This window comes from Dendropsophus ebraccatus, chromosome 12, assembly GCF_027789765.1.
Source record: "Dendropsophus ebraccatus isolate aDenEbr1 chromosome 12, aDenEbr1.pat, whole genome shotgun sequence".
Classification (NCBI taxonomy): Eukaryota; Metazoa; Chordata; class Amphibia; order Anura; family Hylidae; genus Dendropsophus; species Dendropsophus ebraccatus.
In genome coordinates this window covers 45,831,833-45,851,733 of record NC_091465.1, presented here as the reverse complement: position 1 = coordinate 45,851,733, position 19,901 = coordinate 45,831,833, and the positions used below count along the sequence as shown (strand labels likewise).

At 40.6% G+C, this 19,901-nt stretch overlaps 1 protein-coding gene across 1 annotated transcript; it reads left to right on the top strand.

The window, feature by feature from the left end:
- Positions 1–1,757: 1,757 nt before the first annotated feature.
- On the top strand, positions 1,758–18,150 carry LOC138769127 (sulfotransferase 2B1-like). The gene is made up of 7 exons (XM_069947367.1): positions 1,758–1,811; positions 6,785–6,940; positions 9,514–9,722; positions 10,302–10,428; positions 13,934–14,028; positions 15,651–15,831; positions 17,880–18,150. Exons 2-7 carry the CDS (start codon positions 6,796–6,798, stop codon positions 17,987–17,989), a joined length of 867 nt encoding a protein of 288 aa, XP_069803468.1. The 5' UTR covers positions 1,758–1,811; positions 6,785–6,795; the 3' UTR covers positions 17,990–18,150.
- The last annotated feature ends 1,751 nt before the right edge of the window (positions 18,151–19,901 follow it).

Here is a 19,901-nt window from a genome sequence, read left to right as displayed (position 1 = left end):
AATGCATCCGTTTTTTTCATCCGTTTTTTTGCAAAAAACAGATGAAAAAAAGGGATTGCAAAAATGCAGTGTGAACCTAGCCTTAGTTGTATGTGATAGTCAGTCAGTGCCGATAAATACGCTTTTATACTAACACATTATAATTATACAAGAAAACAAGCATCTACATCAGCTGTGGGGAACCTCTGGCCCGCTAGACCTCCTGATGCGGCCCGTGGCTCTCCTGTGTTGTGCGCCGCTCTCGTGGGGAACCAGCTGGCATACATAGCATCCTCTGTGACAGCTGCCAGACACAGGAGCATGCTGTATGTGCCGGATTCTTTCCCACCAGAGCGGTGCACATCTTCCGTCTCCTGCGGTCCGTGCGCGATGATGTCATTTCATAGCACGTCAGAGAACACGGCACAGGCTAGAGGGGAGAGAAGAGGAACTGGGCAGCGTGGGAGCTGAGGAAAGGTGAGTTGGATGTGTATTTTTGGGACAGACACTGGGGGCTAAGTACACTACCAGGGACATGACTGGGGGGATATCTAGACTACCAGGGCATCACTGGGGGTTAACTATGACTAGCAGGGACATCACTGGGGAGTTAACTATGACTAGCAGGGGCATCACTGGGGAGGTTAACTATGACTAGCAGGGGCATCACTGGGGGTTAACTATAACTACCAGGGGCATCACAGGGGGTTAACTATGACTAGAAGGGACATCACTGGGAGGTTAACAATTACTACCAGGCGCATCACTGGGGGGGTTAACTAAACTACCAGGGACACCAATAAGGGGTTAACTACAGCTACCAGGGGCATCACTGGGGGTTAACTTTGGCTACCGGGTATCACTATGGATTCACATTAGGTACAAGTGCATCACAGAGGGTTAACTACAATAGCAGGGGCACTAGGGGAACAATACTTTGCCTTGCCCCAGGTGCTGCGCACCCACACTACCCTGCTGCCGCGCACAGTATAACATTGAGTGTCGAATGATTTTATTAATGCCCGAATGGCCCCCCACACGGAAAAGGTTCCCCACCTCTGATCTACATGCATAGCATGAAGTAGAGACTTTGATGCTATCAATCAGATAATGCCTTTATTACATTAAGAGAATACAATATATATTGTAAAAATATACCATGAGCACCAAATAGACCACAAGTTATAGGGCAAATGTTTTAACATTGCGTTTTTGCACACAGTGTATTCTTTAGCGCAACATTTATAATGGCAAATTAGCTAGAATTCGCCACATTTGCCAATTAAAATTTAAGTATATATGTTATACTTAAATGTTTATGTTATTTTTATAGGATGCTTATATGTTTGTTATTTTAGATAGGAGGCTATTATATGTGTCATACTTGCAATGTACAGTACATACATACATATTTTCTTATTTCTTTGACACTGGTTATACTGTTGGAGCTGTGGCTCTGGTCACGCGGTCACAAGAGATCATTGGCCTTTTTCTTTAAAAAAAAACAAACAAACATATAGAGTTGTAAGATTTAGCATTTTAACATAGTTTGAGGAGTTAACCCTGGGATCTCTGGGTATAGATAGGTATAGGTTCCTGTTGACAATGGACTGATACCACATCTGCTTGTAGCCGATAAACATTACACACACACTTTGAACCCTCAGAGGGAGTGTCTGAATTTGACAGCACAGAGGCCTTGAACACAAAAGTAGTATAACCAGTTCTATAAAAGTTTCCCCCTATACATAGCCCCTTTCAAACAAAAGCCAAAGCAGCTCTGAGACATCTCAGTTGTAACTGCTGGGAGCTGCCATCTCTACACTTCTATGGTAAGCAAAAATAGAGCAATTATTAATGCATATATTTTACATTGTACAGTATGACATGTATGACACTGAAAGAGTAAGATGCCTGGAATAAGCATACAGAAAATGTGGGATTTAAACATGCCTGGGATAAACATGCTGTATATTTATGCTATGGAAGTATTATAGGAGACTAGATGGATGCATGGACTGTGTGATCTTTTGGTGACATTTCTGCATTTGAAGAAAGTTTTTTTATCTGATAACTTTTCAGTTTTGTAATAGCTTGTTGTTTTCTTGTGACCATAACATAATTCAAAATGTTTATGAATTAACATAGTTAAAAAAATAATTTCATTTATGTAGATGAATTAGTCCGGTTGATATTTATGTATTCCTTTAGTAGTGCGAGCTGAGAGATCCAGCACACATCATTTTAATTACAGTTCAACCCAACTCTGTAGACTAATGTGATACTTGTCTGGAATTTTAATTTGTTTCTGCAATTTCTGGAAAAAGAAAAGAAATGACGCTACAGTATACAAGTGTTACGATGAATGAGAGGTAGTGTATGCCCTGCTATACAGTGAAACCACTGTAGGAAAGTGGTCTTCAAGGGGGGTCTTATCAATGAAAAGTTCAGAACTAGACCCAGTTTAGCTTATAAACGGGGTAAACATTCTTCTTTACCAATGCAAATAATAGAGACTGAATATTCCATTGTGTCCCTCTGTTGGTTCCTTATAGGGATATTGAATTGCTAGGAGGAGGTAACCCATTTTAATTTCAGGAAGATTATTGGGCTGATAAGCTGCAATACTCAGCAATGTCACCTGAGATTGCCACTTTTGGCTTGCAGTAAGAACACTATGTCATTCAGCTGTCAGCTGGATGGAGAAAGGTATTAGAAATGGTGTGGGCCAAAAAGGTGTCCCAGATAGGGAAGAGCTTATAGTGACACGGTGGCAGCAGTGTCTGAGTAGCCTGTCAGCTGACAGGCCACTCAGCCAATCACAGGCTGCGGCGGACCACAGGAGAGAAGACCGGGAGCTGGGAGAGGTAAGGTATGAGGTGTTTGGGCAAGGGCTGCATGGACATTGCTAACGATGTCCATGCAGCCCTTACTGCTCGATTATCAGGTCATCTAATAGGTCCAGCACACGAGTGCCAATCTAGCAAATTGGCACTCATTTACTAAAATGATCAGGCCGTAGTCGGCCCGTGTAATAGGACCTTTAGAGAGAGTAGGTAAGATAGTGGATATAGGACTATGTTCTTGAGTAAATCTTCCAGTAAATCAGTCCATGGGCAGCGAGGTCCTAGAAGTTATATTAGACCCTTAGAAAAGCTACAGTATGTGGGTCATTTACATGAGCATTGGAGACCAAGTGTTATGAGAGTGGTTTGGAAGAGACTGGCGAGATGACTGGTCCACTGTGGTATATTGGTAAAGCTCATAGGATGTGGTTTGAGCTGTTGTTCAAGGAGATTGATGGTGCGTTCACACCTACAGGATCTGCAGCAGATTTTCTGCAGCAGATTTCATTTAAATAACTGAACACAGCATCAAATCTGCTGCAGATCCTGTAGGTGTGAACGCACCATGAAGAAAGAATTTTGAAATCAAGGCTACTGTTAGGATTTAGGACTAAGCCCAGTAGGAGTGTTGGAACCTAGGTCAATTAATATGAGATTGGTGGGAGCCCAAGTTATTTAGAGGGACTATCCATGCAGTGTTGTCATGCTTACTTGCTCTCATGCTTGCAATAACCATGTTTTAGTGGTGACAGTGCAAGGAAGTGAATGAGGCAACACTACAGCACCTCACACCATCAATTTTATAGTGTTACTCTAAAATAGACTTATTTGTGTTTATCATCAGCTACCATTAATCTTGCCATACTACTTAACTATTGTCAATTGGTCAAGGCTAATGTTACAAAAATGATATTGGACGTGGGATAGTCTCTTTTTTTTGGGGGGGGGTTATTCTGTTTGTAATATTTATTCATTTAATATTTTATGGTCAAAAGTTAGAAAATACAATTCAGGATACTTTATTATTTTATATAACCATTTTCTATTTGCAGTACTACTTGGGAGAGTTATACAATACAGTATACAATATTAGGGGACATAAACTCTGTAAAAGTTGTCACTGTTAGGCCTTCTTTACATGCCTATATTAGTTTTGCGCTCGGTAAACCACAGATCAGTAGGACTGTCATCCATAAACCACCTGCAGTCATGGTCCGTGCACTTGTGAAGCGGCCAAAGCACAGACCATCTGTGCACAGAATCTTTGGAGCTCAGTCACAGTAACCATTGAGCTCTTGGTCACCTTGGTCTCTCATTAAGACTCATCTTCTCCAATTACATACATCTATACGTTGGTGAGGTGGCCAGCTTTAAGAAAAGCTTTTGTTTTTCCAATCTTCTTCCATTTAAATGGGTTTTCCAGGATTGAATTGACTCAGTCCAGCATTGACACAGTATCATTCTCCATAAACATCAGTTTATTGAAGTGTCAACTCACAGCTGCCCATAGAAGTCAACAGAGAGGGCAGGGTGAGATGGCTGAAAGCAAAGATGTTCTCATAATTCTTATACCCTCTCATTCCTGTACTCACAGCTTATACTGCTTAGTATTGCTGTATAGTGTCCTCCATGCTACCGCTGCTTCTGAGGATGTGTCACAGAGCCATAGAAACATAAGAAAGCAGCATCCCCTCGTGTATGAGACATACCATAAAAGCTAATCTCCACCCATAGGCTTTTAATGGCTGTTGTCTGAATGCTCATTCAGCAGACAGCTAGGACCCCCTACCATCCCACATTTACCTTGACTTACACATTTGAGTAAGCATTAGAGATGAGCGAACTGGGTTCGGGTTCGAGTCCATCCGAACCCGAACGATCGGCATTTGATTAGCTGGGGCTGCTGAACTTGGATAAAGCTCTAAGGTTGTCTAGAAAACATGGATACAGCCAATGACTATATCCATGTTTTCCACATAGCCTTAGGGCTTTATCCAACTTCAGCAGCCACCACTAATCAAATGCAGAAAGTTCGGGTTCGGATGGACTCCAGCATCCTCGAGGTTCACTCATTTCTAGTAAGCATGTGTTTTCAGTGGATACTGTCAACAGATTTAACCCCAAGGTTAACCACATCTATCTATACCAAAATCTATCCTGGTATACTATTGACTTCCAGTATTATCATATTTTCCACATCTTTCCATGTATTCTTCTTTTTCTTATATCAGCTGTCTGACACTGATATAATAATATATGAATAGATAACCTATAAAACCTAATTAGCTAAGAGAAGGAAAGAATAAAGTGCATTTTTTTATGAATTTCCTTGGCAATCTTCCTGCATTAGGTGTTTGTCTTTAAAAAATTACAATAACGTCTGTTCTGCATTTGTATATGACCTCTCCTTCTACAGTATAATTTATGTGCTAGACAGACTGTCATTTTTAGTATATACCAAGCCAGTCATTTATTTATTGTAGACTACACTGCAGAATATTTAATCATGAGTTAAAATTACTTTCATGAACCATTTTTAGGCTAAAAATTAAAAGAAATAAATTTATGCAGAGAGGAGAAAATATTTCTTGTACAAATAGCGCATAAATTACAATTGAGTTGTTAATAGCCATGTTATTACAATAACTTTTTAATGTAGTATAATACTATAATGGATTTGGTGTTTAATTGAAATGTATTTAAAAATAAACCCCTAGATTTTTTTAAAATACAACCTTTTTACAGAATGTCAATTTGGCTGATGGCATTTCTTATCTCTTTATTTTACTTTCTCTCCCTATGTCACACATCCCTGGTGAAGGGATAAGGGAATTCTAACTTGGTGTCATCCTACTAGAGCCTTGTTGTTTATGAATTGGTCTTATTTACATTGTTTTATCATACATAGCACTATAACTGCATTTGTATCAAGCATACCTTGGAGATGAAGGGGTAACAAGCACACACATAGACATCTCTAGGAACCTAGCAAAAGGAAAATATAGAGCTTGTTCAGAGTCTGCCTCAGAGTCTACTGAAAGGAACAGGAAGATGGTGGTAGTCTAGTGTAGATATTAGAGGAGAGAGGCATACACTAGCCTCTCCTTCTGTGAGGTAGTCAAATGTACAGGATACCTTGGTGCAATAGCAAGATACTAGGACCAGAGTTGCATGGCTGCCAAGCTACAAACCCTCAAGACCTGCACCCCACCATTGGGAACAGCAGCATCAGTCTTAAACCAGCTGTGAGCAAAACAGCGAGGATATACCTCAGGGATAAAGGATATAGTGACAAGCACAAGGGGTAGAACAAGCTACAGGTACCCTAGTACAAATTAGTTTGGTGGGTTACCCTGCTTCAGCCACAGTCTGCCTGGTTACTGTTCCATAGAGTGGGTCTCTTATTGTTTAAAAAACAAATTGTTTCAGTAAAGCCTCTGACTTTAATGTAAATAAAAGTAGATATAAAAGTAAAATATAAGCTAAGTCACAGAGTCTTCCTTTCATTTATTTTGAGGATCTGGATCGGGAGGGTGCATGAAGAAGACTGTTGATTGTGCCAGTCCATTGTAGGAAGGTCCTATGACAAAAGACTGTGACTGGCATGAGAATTACAAATTCTGATCATCCCACAGACCTCTCCTACTGAACCGTCTGTGCTTATTTTAGGCGGCTGTAGAAAGAACTTACAAACTCCATGCAGATGTTTTCCCTGGTCAGGTTAAATCCAAATGCTACATAGCAACACTGAGCCACTGGAGGTTCTCTGTATTGGGTTCCCATTCTATAAGCAATAGTAGAGGCCTTCAAACCAGCAGATGCCCTTGCTCTGGTACATTTGGTATGTTCATGTATTAAAGGGGTGGTCCAGGCTCTATTTTTTTTAAAAAGTAAATAATATCACTTTTTGGGGTAAAAAAAAAAAAAAAAAGTACTTACATTTCCTTTTTTTCCACTAGGTCTTTCATCCATGATGGCATTCCCAAGACAATACATACAATATGAGGATATAAGAATCCCTGGTGGTGTTCACACAGTGGAAAGCTTAAACTATGCATCAAAAGAATTTGAAACACGTGATGATGATGTTTTCAATGTAACATATCCCAAATCAGGTAAGCAGTTTACTTGGCCCTAAGCAAAATTTAGAATATCAATCTTGAAAATAAAGAATTGATTTTAGGTGTTGATCCAGGGACCTATTTTTATTGTTTAGAATTAGAAAGGAACTCCTCTTGTTGGAAATATTAGGACTTGAGAATAGCTGCTTCTTAATGATTTTGTGGTTTTCCTCTCACCCAAGTATAAAGAAAAAATAACTTAAATATTATTAGAGATGAGCAAATTGTGAAATATTCCATTCGATTGGATTTGATTCAAATAGCTCCCGATATTTGACTATTCAAACGAATATCGAATCCCATTATTGTCTATGGGAGAAAAATCCTTGGGACATGGAAATCAAGATTCGACCACTAGGAGGTCACCAAGTGCAAAATGAAACCTCAGGAAATTATGCCAACACCTCTGGAATGCATATGGGACAGCAGGAGAAGCATGCCAGGGTACATGAACGTAAAGTAGATGTGTACCTTTTGGTCTAGCGGTACTTGCGTACATATTAGGTGGTGTGTAATATTAGTGTATGTTTGTTTTTTGTTTATTCAGTACACTTGTGAAATACAATTGTTCGCAGAGATATATATTGCCCAGCCAGTGCTGTGAATTGCACCCATGAATATATTGCATATATACAGTATATATATCCACTTTCAGTATTACGCCACTATCACAGACTGTCAACTATACACTCCAAACACATGATAACTGCTTTGTATAATGAAAAAAATACTTGGACAACTTAGCTCCTGGGATTCATTAAGTATTTGAACACTATCCAATTGGGGAAAAGGACCCAAAAATAGCTCCTCGGAGTGGGCAAGGGTGTAATGACTATGATGGACTTATTGTGCAGGTTTGGAGACATAAGTGTCACACTCTTGGCTGGCCTCGAGACTGGAGTGAGTGCTAAATGACTGGAAGCACTCTCCACCATCCATCGTAACACTTGGTCACACTGATCGTGCCTCGACAGTTGTGTACCTCGCCACCTGCACAACTGTCCTATAAAGCCGGCGATGGTGGAAGCGTGTGATACTGGACGTCCCTCTGAAGCACGCGCTGTATTCCCAATCACTTGACCGAGGCTTGAAACCCCACATCCCTGTCCTCTTCGCTTTGCGCTAGGCATTGTAGCAGCCATTTAACTTTTTTCAATACAATTTAGCTGTACCAGATAGTTTTAAATTGATCCCACATAAACAGTATACAGCTGTATACCGGATATAGAATTGTTTTTACAACAATAGAAATAAAGGGCTGGTCAACGCCTTCACTGGACGCAGACTGCGCAAATCTGTAGTAGCAAGATAAGCGGTGTTATCCCACACTTACAGTATACAGCCATATACCGGATATAGAATTGTTTTTACAACAATAGAAATAAAGGGCTGGTCAACGCCTTCACTGGACGCAGACTGCGCAAATCTGTAGTAGCAAGATAAGAGGTATTATCCAACACTTACAGTATACAGCCGTATTCCAAATATAGAATTGTTTTCACAAGAACCACGATCAGTGGTTATACACACTGTGTATACACACTGCCTGTCTCACAACAGCTTATACAGTGTATACACACTGCCTGTCTCACAACAGCTTATACAGTGTATACACACTGCCTGTTTCACAACTGCCTATACAGTGTATAGATGCTGCCTGTCTCACAACAGCTTATACAGTGTATACACACTGCCTGTCTCACAACAGCTTATACAGTGTATACACACTGCCTGTCTCACAACAGCTTATACAGTGTATACACACTTCCTGTCCTACAACAGCCTTTACAGTGTATACACACTGCCTGTCTTACAACTGCTTATACAGTGTATACACACTGCCTGTCTCACAACTGCTTATACTTTGTATACACACTGCCTGTCTTAACATAGCTTGTAAATCTCAGTTTTTTTTTTTATAGTTTTTATAGTTTTGAGTTTAGGGGTTCCTTCCTACCAAACTTCACCTAAAAGCTCTCTCTCCCTGGTATACAGTCTGCCCCCTCTAGCTCCAAACAGCAGGTGACACAAATCTCAAATGACTATTCTTGTATTCAGGAAGTCACATGGTTTAGCCAGCCAATCACAGTTAGAGTTTTTTTTTAATGTCCTGCCTATTCCTAGTACCTATTCCTCCGCCCTGCATGTTTATTGGCTGGAAAAAAGCGCTAGGGGATGTGGGTGGGTGAAAGGAATTTTTACTGCGTTTTGGCTTGAATATTCCACCGCAGTCGATTAGCTGATCAATCGAATAGTATTCTCTCATCTCTAAATATTATGTGTTTTTGGTAAGAAAACTTCAGAAGTTTCAGTAACTTTCTGAGAAATGTTTAAAAATTATCTAAAAGATCATAATGTTTATTTTAAGCCAGCAAATCAAGCTAGGACTTATTTTGGGGTAGGGATTATTTTTGTAGAAACAGGATAGTTGTCTTGAAGTATCTTAGAAATAAAATAATGGTTAGTAGATGAGGTCATAGAAAATATATTTTTTTTAAGTGTATGATTTTAAATTAGACTTTTTTATGTTCTGAGGAAAAATTTTTACTATACATATTGTGTTATAGGTACTACATGGCTACAAGAAATCCTCTCTCTCATCTATAGCAATGGAGATCCAACACCAGTGAAAGCAACTTATAGCTGGGATCGTGTACCTTGGATTGAACAGCACTCTGGACGACAACATCTTGAAAACAAGCCATCCCCTCGACTTATAACAACACATCTTCCTTTTCATCTGTTTCCACAATCATTCTCCAAGACCAAAGCCAAGGTTGGTAATGATTAGAGATGATCGAACCAGGTTCGAGTCCATCCGAACCCGAACTTTCGGCATTTGATTAGTGGTGGCTGCTGAACTTGGATAAAGCTCTAAGGTTGTCTGGAAAACATGGATACAGCCAATGACTATATCCATGTTTTCCACATAGCCTTAGGGCTTTATCCAACTTTAGCAGCCACTGCTAATCATGTGCCGAAAGTTCGGGCTCGGATGGACTCGAGCATGCTTGAGGTTCGCTCATCTCTAGTAATGATACAACACACATCAGATGCATAAGATGCATCCAAAGGAATGCCATTTCTTATCCATAGAGTTCCCAATATTGCACATATTATGGACCATTGAAGATTTTTTTTTTTCTTTTTTTAGTTCACGTTTCTGTATATAAGACAATAAGATAAGATACTCCAACATTGATTGACTTCTATACCATTTGCTGATCTCTTTATGATAGCATTCAGAAAAATTTCAGCAACAATAAAACCTTTATGATAGGCGCTATTAACTTTTATTCAATCAAATAGAAACTTTGCTTTCTCTTTATTGTATATGTTTTTCCTATTATGTTAGGTGATCTACACAATACGGAATCCTAAAGATGTCTGCGTTTCCCTCTACTACTTCTCCAAGATTGCCCAATTTATGGAATACAGGGATGACTTTCAGGATTTTGTCTCTCTGTTTCTTAGTAAAGACAGTGAGTATTTTATGTCAAATAATTCAGTCATCTGAGACTTACATCTCCACCACTCTGATCACTTGCTTGGAGCTGTTTGGCATATGTATTCATAATTCTGCCTACCTAAAGCTTTTCAAACAATATCTATTTGGTGAATTATAAACTTAGTTTATTGCTAAGGGAGTGGCCATAAATTATACTGCCTGCTACACAACACACTTCATTGACCCAATGACCTTGAAATGTTAGCTGGATACAGACGGAGAATGCAAGGTAGTCATGGCTGCAGACATGTTGCAGGTATTGTTATATGCTTCAGACAGCACTACAATACAAGTGATCACTATTAGTGATGAGCGAGTACTAAAATGCTCGGGTGCTCGTTACTCGAGATGAATATTCTTCCTCCAATTCCTCACTTTGCTCCCCACTTTGACTTACAGCCATGACAACGTCACTGTCTGACAACCGGGTCTCATCGTCATCATCAGGCACCTCTTCAAACCCCACTTGCAAGTCCAAACTGTCATCACCCACTGACTACGTGAGCTGCATAGTTTGGGCATCGGGACAGATCAACTGCTCCGGTTGCTCAGACTCAGGGAAGGGTCCAGAAAAAAGTTCCTGGAAGCATGTTGGATCTGAATCCCTCCTTTCCCTGAAAGGGCCAGGCTGTGGGAAAGAAGGCTGAGCTGCGAGCAAGGGTTCCACTCTCTTGGCTAGCGTGGGTGGACTGCGTGGAAGACTGGGTGATGCATAAGTTTCTGGATACATTATTCGCTATCCACGTGATCACCTGTTCACACTGCTGCGGTTTCAATAATGGTGTACCCTGAGACCCCGTAAGTTGGGAGAAGAAGCTAGGTAGTGAATGTCTGTGGTGTGCCACTGCTCCCTCCTCAATGGTGGTGCTGTGTCACCCTGCCCTGAACCACGGCCTCTGCCCACTGCATCGCTTGGAACCCCACGCCCTCATCCTCGTCCCTTTCCCCTTGGGGTTTACGATTTTATGGACACTGCACAGTCAAGACTGAGATAGATGCACTAAAGATCACAGCAAGCCAAGAAAATATATTACTCAGACTACTTTGGGAGGTAGTCTTATAGAGTCTGTGTGTAAGTGCTGCTATATGGTGTATGCCACCCTCTTACACAATGTAATTAGCAGTGAGCTTGGATGTAGCTGCACTAAGAAATGAAGAAATAAGAAAATATACTGGTCACACTAGTTTTTGGAGGTTGTCGTATAGTCTGTGTGTAAGTGGTGGAATATGGTGTATGCCACCTGTTACACAGGACAATGAGCAGTGAGGTTCTATGCAGCTGTACTACAAATCACAGCAATACAATGTACTACAGCAGCACCAGCAACAAAAAAATATAATAGTACTAAGGACTTCTTTGGGGTCTGTATGCAATACCTGATGTCCCCTTTCTGCCAGCAGCCGATTACCACAGTGTGCTGCTAAAATCGTGGTAGCTGCACTGCAAGTCCCAGCCAGCAGTCTGGAGTAATAAAAAAAAAAAAAAAAAAAAATTTTAAGCCCTTACAAGGGCTGTCGGGTTCTTTCCATAGTATCCCTGCCTACTGGAAAGCTAATTCCCTCCCTAATGCTCTCCCTGACGAGCAGCAGCTCTGTCCCTATTCTCTTCCAGCATGCATGTGAGTCAAGACCAGATTTTTATTTACTAGGGTCATCTGATCTGGACAACCAATCGCTGCTATCGACATGTATGGGTCCCACGTGATCGCAGGATGTACCAAAGAGTCTCCTCCTGAGAAATTGCACCCAAACTTACAGGCAAAGGATGATGCCATTTTCTCCTGTATCGCGAGATGCTCGTCCGAGTAACGAGTACCATCGAGTACTATACTCGAATGAGTACCAAGCTCATCACTAATCACTACCCCTTTAAATGGAGCACAAGGTGTAATGGTAGTATGACCATTAGATCACCATGAGTAGTCAAAATGCATTGACTCTTGTAAAATGCATTGATCTCTTTTCTTCAACTGAAAGATCCGTTCTAAGAAAGATTTCTGCAAAGTGACAGTTAAATGTCAGTTACTAGACATGAGTGAGTAGTGAAATATTTGACTTTCGAGAATTCGAATTGAGTAGTCACAGAGATTCGAACGAATATTCGATCCCATTATAGTCTATGGGAAAAAAATTAGCGGCACTTGGAAATCCAAATTTGACCACTTGGAGGTCACCAAGTCCCCCATGAAACCTCCCTAAATTATGCCAACACCTCCGAATGACACTGGGACATTAGAGGGAGCATGCCTGGGTGCACCCAACACCCCAAAATCACAGTTGCGAAGGAAAAATATTTACAAACGCTTTGCGAACGTTTAGGGCAATGTTCACACCTTTCCTTCGTATTTCTTGCGCAGCATTACATACATGATTCCAATGTGCGTCCGTAGAGCGTCATGTTATTTGCGCGTATGATGCGTCATGCTGTACGAACTTTACTGGAACAATATGCATCACGTGCCTTTTTCTGGGCTACTGGAACAGTATATATCAGGTGCCCTTAGTGGGCTATTGAAACAGTATGTATGACGTGCCTTTTACTGGGCTACTGAAACACTATATATCAGGTGCCCTTAGTGGGCTAATGGAACAGTATGTATCACGTGCCTTTTACTGGGCTACTGGAACAGTATGTATGATGTGCCTTTTACTGGGCTACTGGAACAGTATATATAAGGTGCCCTTAGTGGGTATAATGTGCCCTTAGTGGGCTTAACCAGGGACACTATAAGTCACTTGTACACACAGGGTACTGGAATGAATACAGCTGCTGCTGCTATTATCATCTATTTATTAGCACTGAGAAGTGCTTTTGATTCAGAGATGACGTTTTCGCTGGATATTAGCCCTGAAAAGGACTTTTGGGTCCTGTATTAAGTCTGCCTGACCAAAACACTACTGCAACCTATCTCTCCCTGCTGCAAGATCTCTCCCTGGCTAGGTTGAAAGCGCATCTGCAGTGGAGAGGCGGGAGCCAAGTATTTAAGATTCAAGGTCATGTGGTTCAGCCATCCAATGAGGGTGGGCGCCGTTTTCGCGCTGCGTGCATACTCCCAGGGTCCCTCACGGCCTCCCTGCATGGTGATTGGATTAAAAAAAAAGCGCCAACTGCGATGGGAGGGCTTACGCGGGTTTTCCACGTATTCGCCAGACTACTTGATTAAATTTGAATCTTTCGCATACCACAATATTCATATCATATTCGCTCATCTCTATCAGTTACGTTTTAGAGCTAAAATAGGGCTTTTAGTATTGCCACCATAGAAGCATAATACATTAACCAATGTACATTTACTTGGCATTGCTATGTACTGATAACAAAATGATTAAATTTTTGGGGGGTAACTATTATTAATGAATCATCTGGACATTAAGGTCCAAACACCCCCTGGACATAAAAGGCTTAGTAAAGCCTAAAACATCAGGTTTAATGTTGTTGCTTATTTGCTAAACATTGATATAATTTTTTTCTTTTGCAGTTATCTTTGGTCGCTGGTTTGAACATGTGAAAGGATGGCTAACACTTAAAGATAGCCCAAATTTGCTTATTCTGTCATATGAGGATATGATTAAGGTATAAAATACATATATATATACTGTATATAGGTACTGGATATATTTTCTAAAAAAATTCATCTAAATGTTTACGAGGGCATAACGAGTTGAGTTTGAACAGCATAGACTAATTTGCTTTAGTATGGGATAACTTTTATTTGACCCCTACTAGACAAGTACATGTTCATCTACAGTATCATATCACCTTTTCTCATATCCAAGACTCAAAATAACCCTTATGTTTGTTTAACACAATAACGTGTGTTATGTAAATGCACCCATTATACGCTTGAGTGAAAATAACTATAGACAATAGTCTTAAATTGGTAACTTGTCTTAACTTTGTCTTAACTATTGTATCTCAGCCAATCAGCGTCTGAGGTGGGACTGCAGCCGCTGATTAGCTGAACAGGCTTTGCTCTGTCAGTCAGTGCCTGCAGTGGTGTCCCTTCTCAGTTGCTGATTGGCTAAGAGGCAATAGTAAAGAGTATGAGAGTATAGTAAGTATAATTTCCCAGCTTCCCTCCCTACAACAGAGCACAATCTGGTCCCCAGGGGATTAACTTAACTCCCTGGGGGCCAGACTGTCACTTTAAGATTAAGAAGGTACCATCCACTTTGCCAAGCAGGGGCACCTGCTTAAATACTCGAGTCTCCCGTTGATTTAAATGGGATTTGTTACTTGAATCGAGCACTTGAGTAATGAAAAATACTTGGCTCGAGTAATGAGTATTCCAATTTGGTGCTCACTCATCTGTAATCCTTATTTATAATACTGTATTAGACCTATTGGTGAGAGGTGACAAAAAAAAATTGTGTTTAACATAAAATCTTGAATTAAAGTGTAAAGTTGTCATGTTTTACTTTTGTTTTTTTGCACAAGTCAGTAGTATAAGCGATTTTAATAAACTCTGTAATAGGTTTTATTAGGCAAAAAAAGCCTCTTTCTGCACTCAAAAAGCAGTTTCCAAGCTTCCCCCCCCCCCCCCCCTCACTTCTTATCTGTGCATTATCAGGCAAATCCGTCTTCATTACAGAGAAACCAGTGAAGATGGGTTCTGCTGTGTCCATTATCTGTTATGGAGGGGCCGAGGGAGATGAGTGGGCAGGAAGAAGAGTCATAAAGGTCAACTGTTTGTAGACTGTCTGGGCACCTAAAACACTGGATTCAGTGGTCAGAAAGGTCAGTGCTTATCTAGGAACTAGGAAGATTGCAGGGTGTTGTGCTGTGCAGGACTGCTCCGTACTCACTCACTCCTCTCAGCCCCTCCCCTCTCCATAGAGCATAATGGACAGAGAAATCCTGCTTCTTCTGAAGTCAGTGGGAGCTAGGAAAACAGCTTTTTCAGTAAAGCAGGAAACTCTTTTGGTAAATAAAACCTATTACAGAGTTTCTTAAATTTGCTTGTACTATTGATATTTATTATTTTCTGAAAAATGACTGAAATGACAGTTACGCTTTAACCAACAGGTCATGTTCTGATAACACTTTCACTTTAATTATAAAGAATTTTTTTATATATTTATCTTTTTATTCTAAATACTGAACACATTTAGCTGGGCAAGGTTAAGTATCCACATTTGAATTTCCTGATTTTTCTGTACTAAAAATGACTTATAAACCTTTGTCGTTTGCTCAAGGATTTAAAAAGCAATGTTACTAAAATTTGCAAATTCCTCGGAAAAGAACTGGATGATGCGGCCATAAATTCTGTAGTAGAACATTCTAGTTTCCAAGCAATGAAAAGCAACCCTATGTCCAATTATTCTGCAGTACCTAATGAAATTTTTAATAAAGACCATGGAAATTTTTACAGAAAAGGTGAGTGTATTTCTTCCTAAATTTAAGTGCAGAAAGGCATTTTGTCAAAGTACTTATAGAACATTCATGCACTTTCTGATAACAGTCTCATACTGTATATGTAGGAAACTGAAAGTATCTGGAGTGTGCAGAAGAACAGATACGAAATAAAGAGGAAGTCACATGAAAATAAAAAGTAGGCGGGCGGAGGGGGGGGGGGTTAGCTGCTGAAGGCCATCAGGGTGATCTTGTTAAAGCAGCACTAAGGGGGTATGGGGATGAATAAATACCCCTTTTTTATTATGTTCCTGCACTCCCTGCCTGCCTGTAATTCTGTAAATGTCTTAGGACTTCTCCTTTAAATATAAGTTACAGAAAACAGCTTGCTGGGCCAGTTAAAACTGTCAATTATATGCAGCTCCTGTAGTGGGTAATACATCAAGGGTCCACACTTTTTAGAAGTCAAAGGCAGTGGGCAGGAGGAGAATCTCTGATTATGGAAGTGTTCCATGCATTGAGTATATCAAAGATGCTTTATTCCAGGCAACATGCTTCTGGCATCTTAATCAGGTCAGGTAATCATTTATCTATTTAAACAGAACGATACCAATTGAACTTTCAAGTATGAATATAAATAAAACGTCACATTTAAAAACGTAATAAATCAATTAGATTCATCAAATATATAATGTTTAAAAAATACATAATCAAAGGTGTATAATGATAAATAAATACATACGTTCATAAGTCAGAGACATATCAAAAGTTTTGATTACTTGGAGTGTGAGTGTTCTGACGCTAACAGATTGCTACAAGCTGAGAGAAGCATGTGCCTAAGCTATTCACTCTCCAGCTCACTGCTCTTCTTCCCTCCTGCAGCACGACATTGAGAGCAGCAATCTAGGGAGAGAAGAGCTCAGCCAAGCGCTTCTCCTGACTCATTTTAGCGATCGCGGGGGTCTTACCATTCGAACCCCAACAATGTCCTTTTTGAAGTGATAGGGATACTTAGGGGACAAGTTGAAAAGTGCAGATACTTTTAAGGGGTTCCAAATAACCCTTCATTATACATGATAAAATATTTGATAAGGATAACATGGTTTGACCACCGGTAAAGGTGGAGGGTTTGTTCTATAATATAGTGTATCTTAAAGATTCCCTTCTTTGGCTGTTATTCATGATTAAAGCGAATGTACCATACCAGAATCAATCGAGCCGCATCTTAAAGGGGCTTGGGTTTCCTCCCACTGGGGGTGGGCAGACCCACCTTCAGTGCTTCAGCCTGGGCCGGTGCTCGGTAATAGACCAGAGACATGTGCGGCAACTAGGCTGCAGTTAAAAAAAAAAAAAAAAACTGCGGCACCGGCATTCCCGCGCCAGGGCCATACTTTTTCTTATGCAACACTTAAAGCGAATGTACCTGATGATACATTTGCTTTACCTTTCTTCTTTGTAGAACACTGCATTTAGGAAGGTGATAAAATATCTAATTCCATGATAATTTTGAAGCACTGTAACAGGAAAAGTGATGTTGCTTTTCACTACATGCTACCTACTAAGGCTTGGTTTACATATATCCGGCGGTCTGGCGTCCTTTCTATTTAGAACTAAGGCCACAACTGATGGCAGAAATGCATCAGTTGTCATCAGTTGTCCTATCCTTTTTTCACATTTAACATCAAGGCACACCGGCTGCTTTAAACTGTCCCATTAAAATGAATGGGATCAGTTCAAAGATCCGTTTCACCAGTTGAATGTAAACCCGACCTTATATAAGGCTTCCTAGGTGTCACCTGGATTCTACCACATCTTCACTACCAAACTACCTTATGAATTATTTATATGAACAGCTATACCACAGCTCTGATAAGCCTATAGAGGTGGAGGCTATCTCCCTTTCAGGGACATTTTCGAGCTTTGTATTTCACTGCCTAAAGATATTTGCATACAGTATGTAGTAAACTGACATAGACAGTCCATGGACAGCAAACCAAATTATTACTTCCTATTAGACACCAAGAAGTATAAATACATGAGCACATTAACAAATAATATTATTTTTCCTCTAGGTATCGCTGGAGATCATAAGAATCATTTTACTCCTGCCCAAGAGGAGGAATTTGAAAGGATTTATAAAGAATGTATGAAAGACATCAACCTTTCCTTTACAGAAAACTGACAAAAATAATCCTGAATAGAAATATTTCTATTTCACAAATTTACCCAGACCAAGGAGGCTAGACGGAGTAAGATGTCTATATCATGAACACGGGAGTTTTACTTGTTTACAATAGGATATGTGAAATTCATTTTCAATAAAGGAAAAAAAATTGTATCTAATCTGGCAAAATGTTTTGTTTCTGAAAAATCTGTTTAAAATACTATTTCTGTGTTATGCAGTGATAGCTTATAACTAGGGTATGCTTCCACTTTATATGGGTGTCTCAACCTCTGTGACCGCCATCAACTATCATTTCTAGTGATGAGCAAATGTTGGTATGTTCGTACAAACGGACGCTAATTGTTTGTGTTTGCCGATCACAAACAATTTGTTCAATGATCAGCATGGCTATATCAATCATTTTTAAACACATTTAACCCCTTCCCCCAATATGACGTCCAGGGACGTCATGAAAAGCAGTGTCAGAACGCATCATGACATCCCTGGACGTCATGCTTTCCCTGCCTCCCCCCTCTGTCCCTAGGTGAGATCTGGCAGCGGGAGGAGGCTGTCTCACACAGCCTCCTCCTGCTGCCACTGCCCAGAGAGGAGCCGTGCTCCCCCCGGGCAGTTAACCCCATAGACGCCGCGGTCGGTGCAACCGCAGCGTCTATGGGAAGATATGCTCCTGCCTGACGATCGGGTGCTTGGGAGGAGGCTGCGGCACATGCTGCTGCGCTCCCCCAGGCTCCCCTTCTCTGCTGCTGAGCCCCCCATGCAGCCGCCACCTCCCCGTGCTCCCCCGCCCCCTCCCCGTGCTCCCCTACGTGGCCGCCCCCTCCCTGTGCTCCCCCATCCTGAGCCGCCCCCCCCCCCCGCCGATCGGGTGCCTGGGAGGAAGCTGCGCTCCCCCCAGGCTGCCCTTCCTCCAGGCTCCCCCCCAGGCTGCGCTCCCCCCCAGGCTGCCCCCCCCCGTGCTTCCCCCCCTTTCCTCCTGCTCCCCCGGCTCCCTCTGCACTCACTCCCCCCGGAGCCGCGCGAGCAATCGCGCGACTCCGGGAGGGTATCCATAGCAACCCAGACGCTTTCCAGTGCGTCTGGGCTGCTATGATTTCTAATGATCAGGTCCCTGCACTGAGGCAGGGACCTGATCATTTGAATGATCTGTCAGTGTGTAACACTGACAGATCATTCAATATATAATGCATTACAGCACTGATCATGTGCTGTAATGCATTATATATGTGAAAAAGTGAAAGTAAAAAAAAAAAAACAGTTAACACATACATATATACATACATAATTAAAGAAATAATTAATTACAATAAATAAATTAAATAAATACATAATAAATAAATGAATAATAAAATAAATAAATAAATATTTATAAATTAAATAAATATATACATTCCCTATCCCCCTTTATAAATGATCCCCTATAAATAAGATACACATATTTGGTATCGCCGCGTCCGTAATGACCCTGTATATTAACCCGTTACATTAATTATTCCACCCGATTAACGCCATTAAAAAAATAAATAAAAAACTAACAAAAATGAAAATGTTAATCCCGCCCCCTAAAAAATAAAGGAAAAACCTATCAAAAAGTCACATGTACCCAAAAGGTGAACCACTAAAAGCGTCAGCTTATGCCGCAAAAAAAAAGCCCTCACATAACTCCATTGGTGAAAAAATTTAAATATTACTGCTCTTACAATATGCAAGACACAAACAGTTTAGAAAGTATAAATGCCATAAACTATTACAAAAGTTATATAATATGGATATCACTGTAATCGTACCGACCTGATGAATAAAGATAACATGTCATATGTAACGTATAGTAAACGGCGTACAAAAAAATGGTGAAAAACAGCTGCTTAATAGTGTTTTTTATTCGTACCACCTCATAAAAAATTAATTAAAA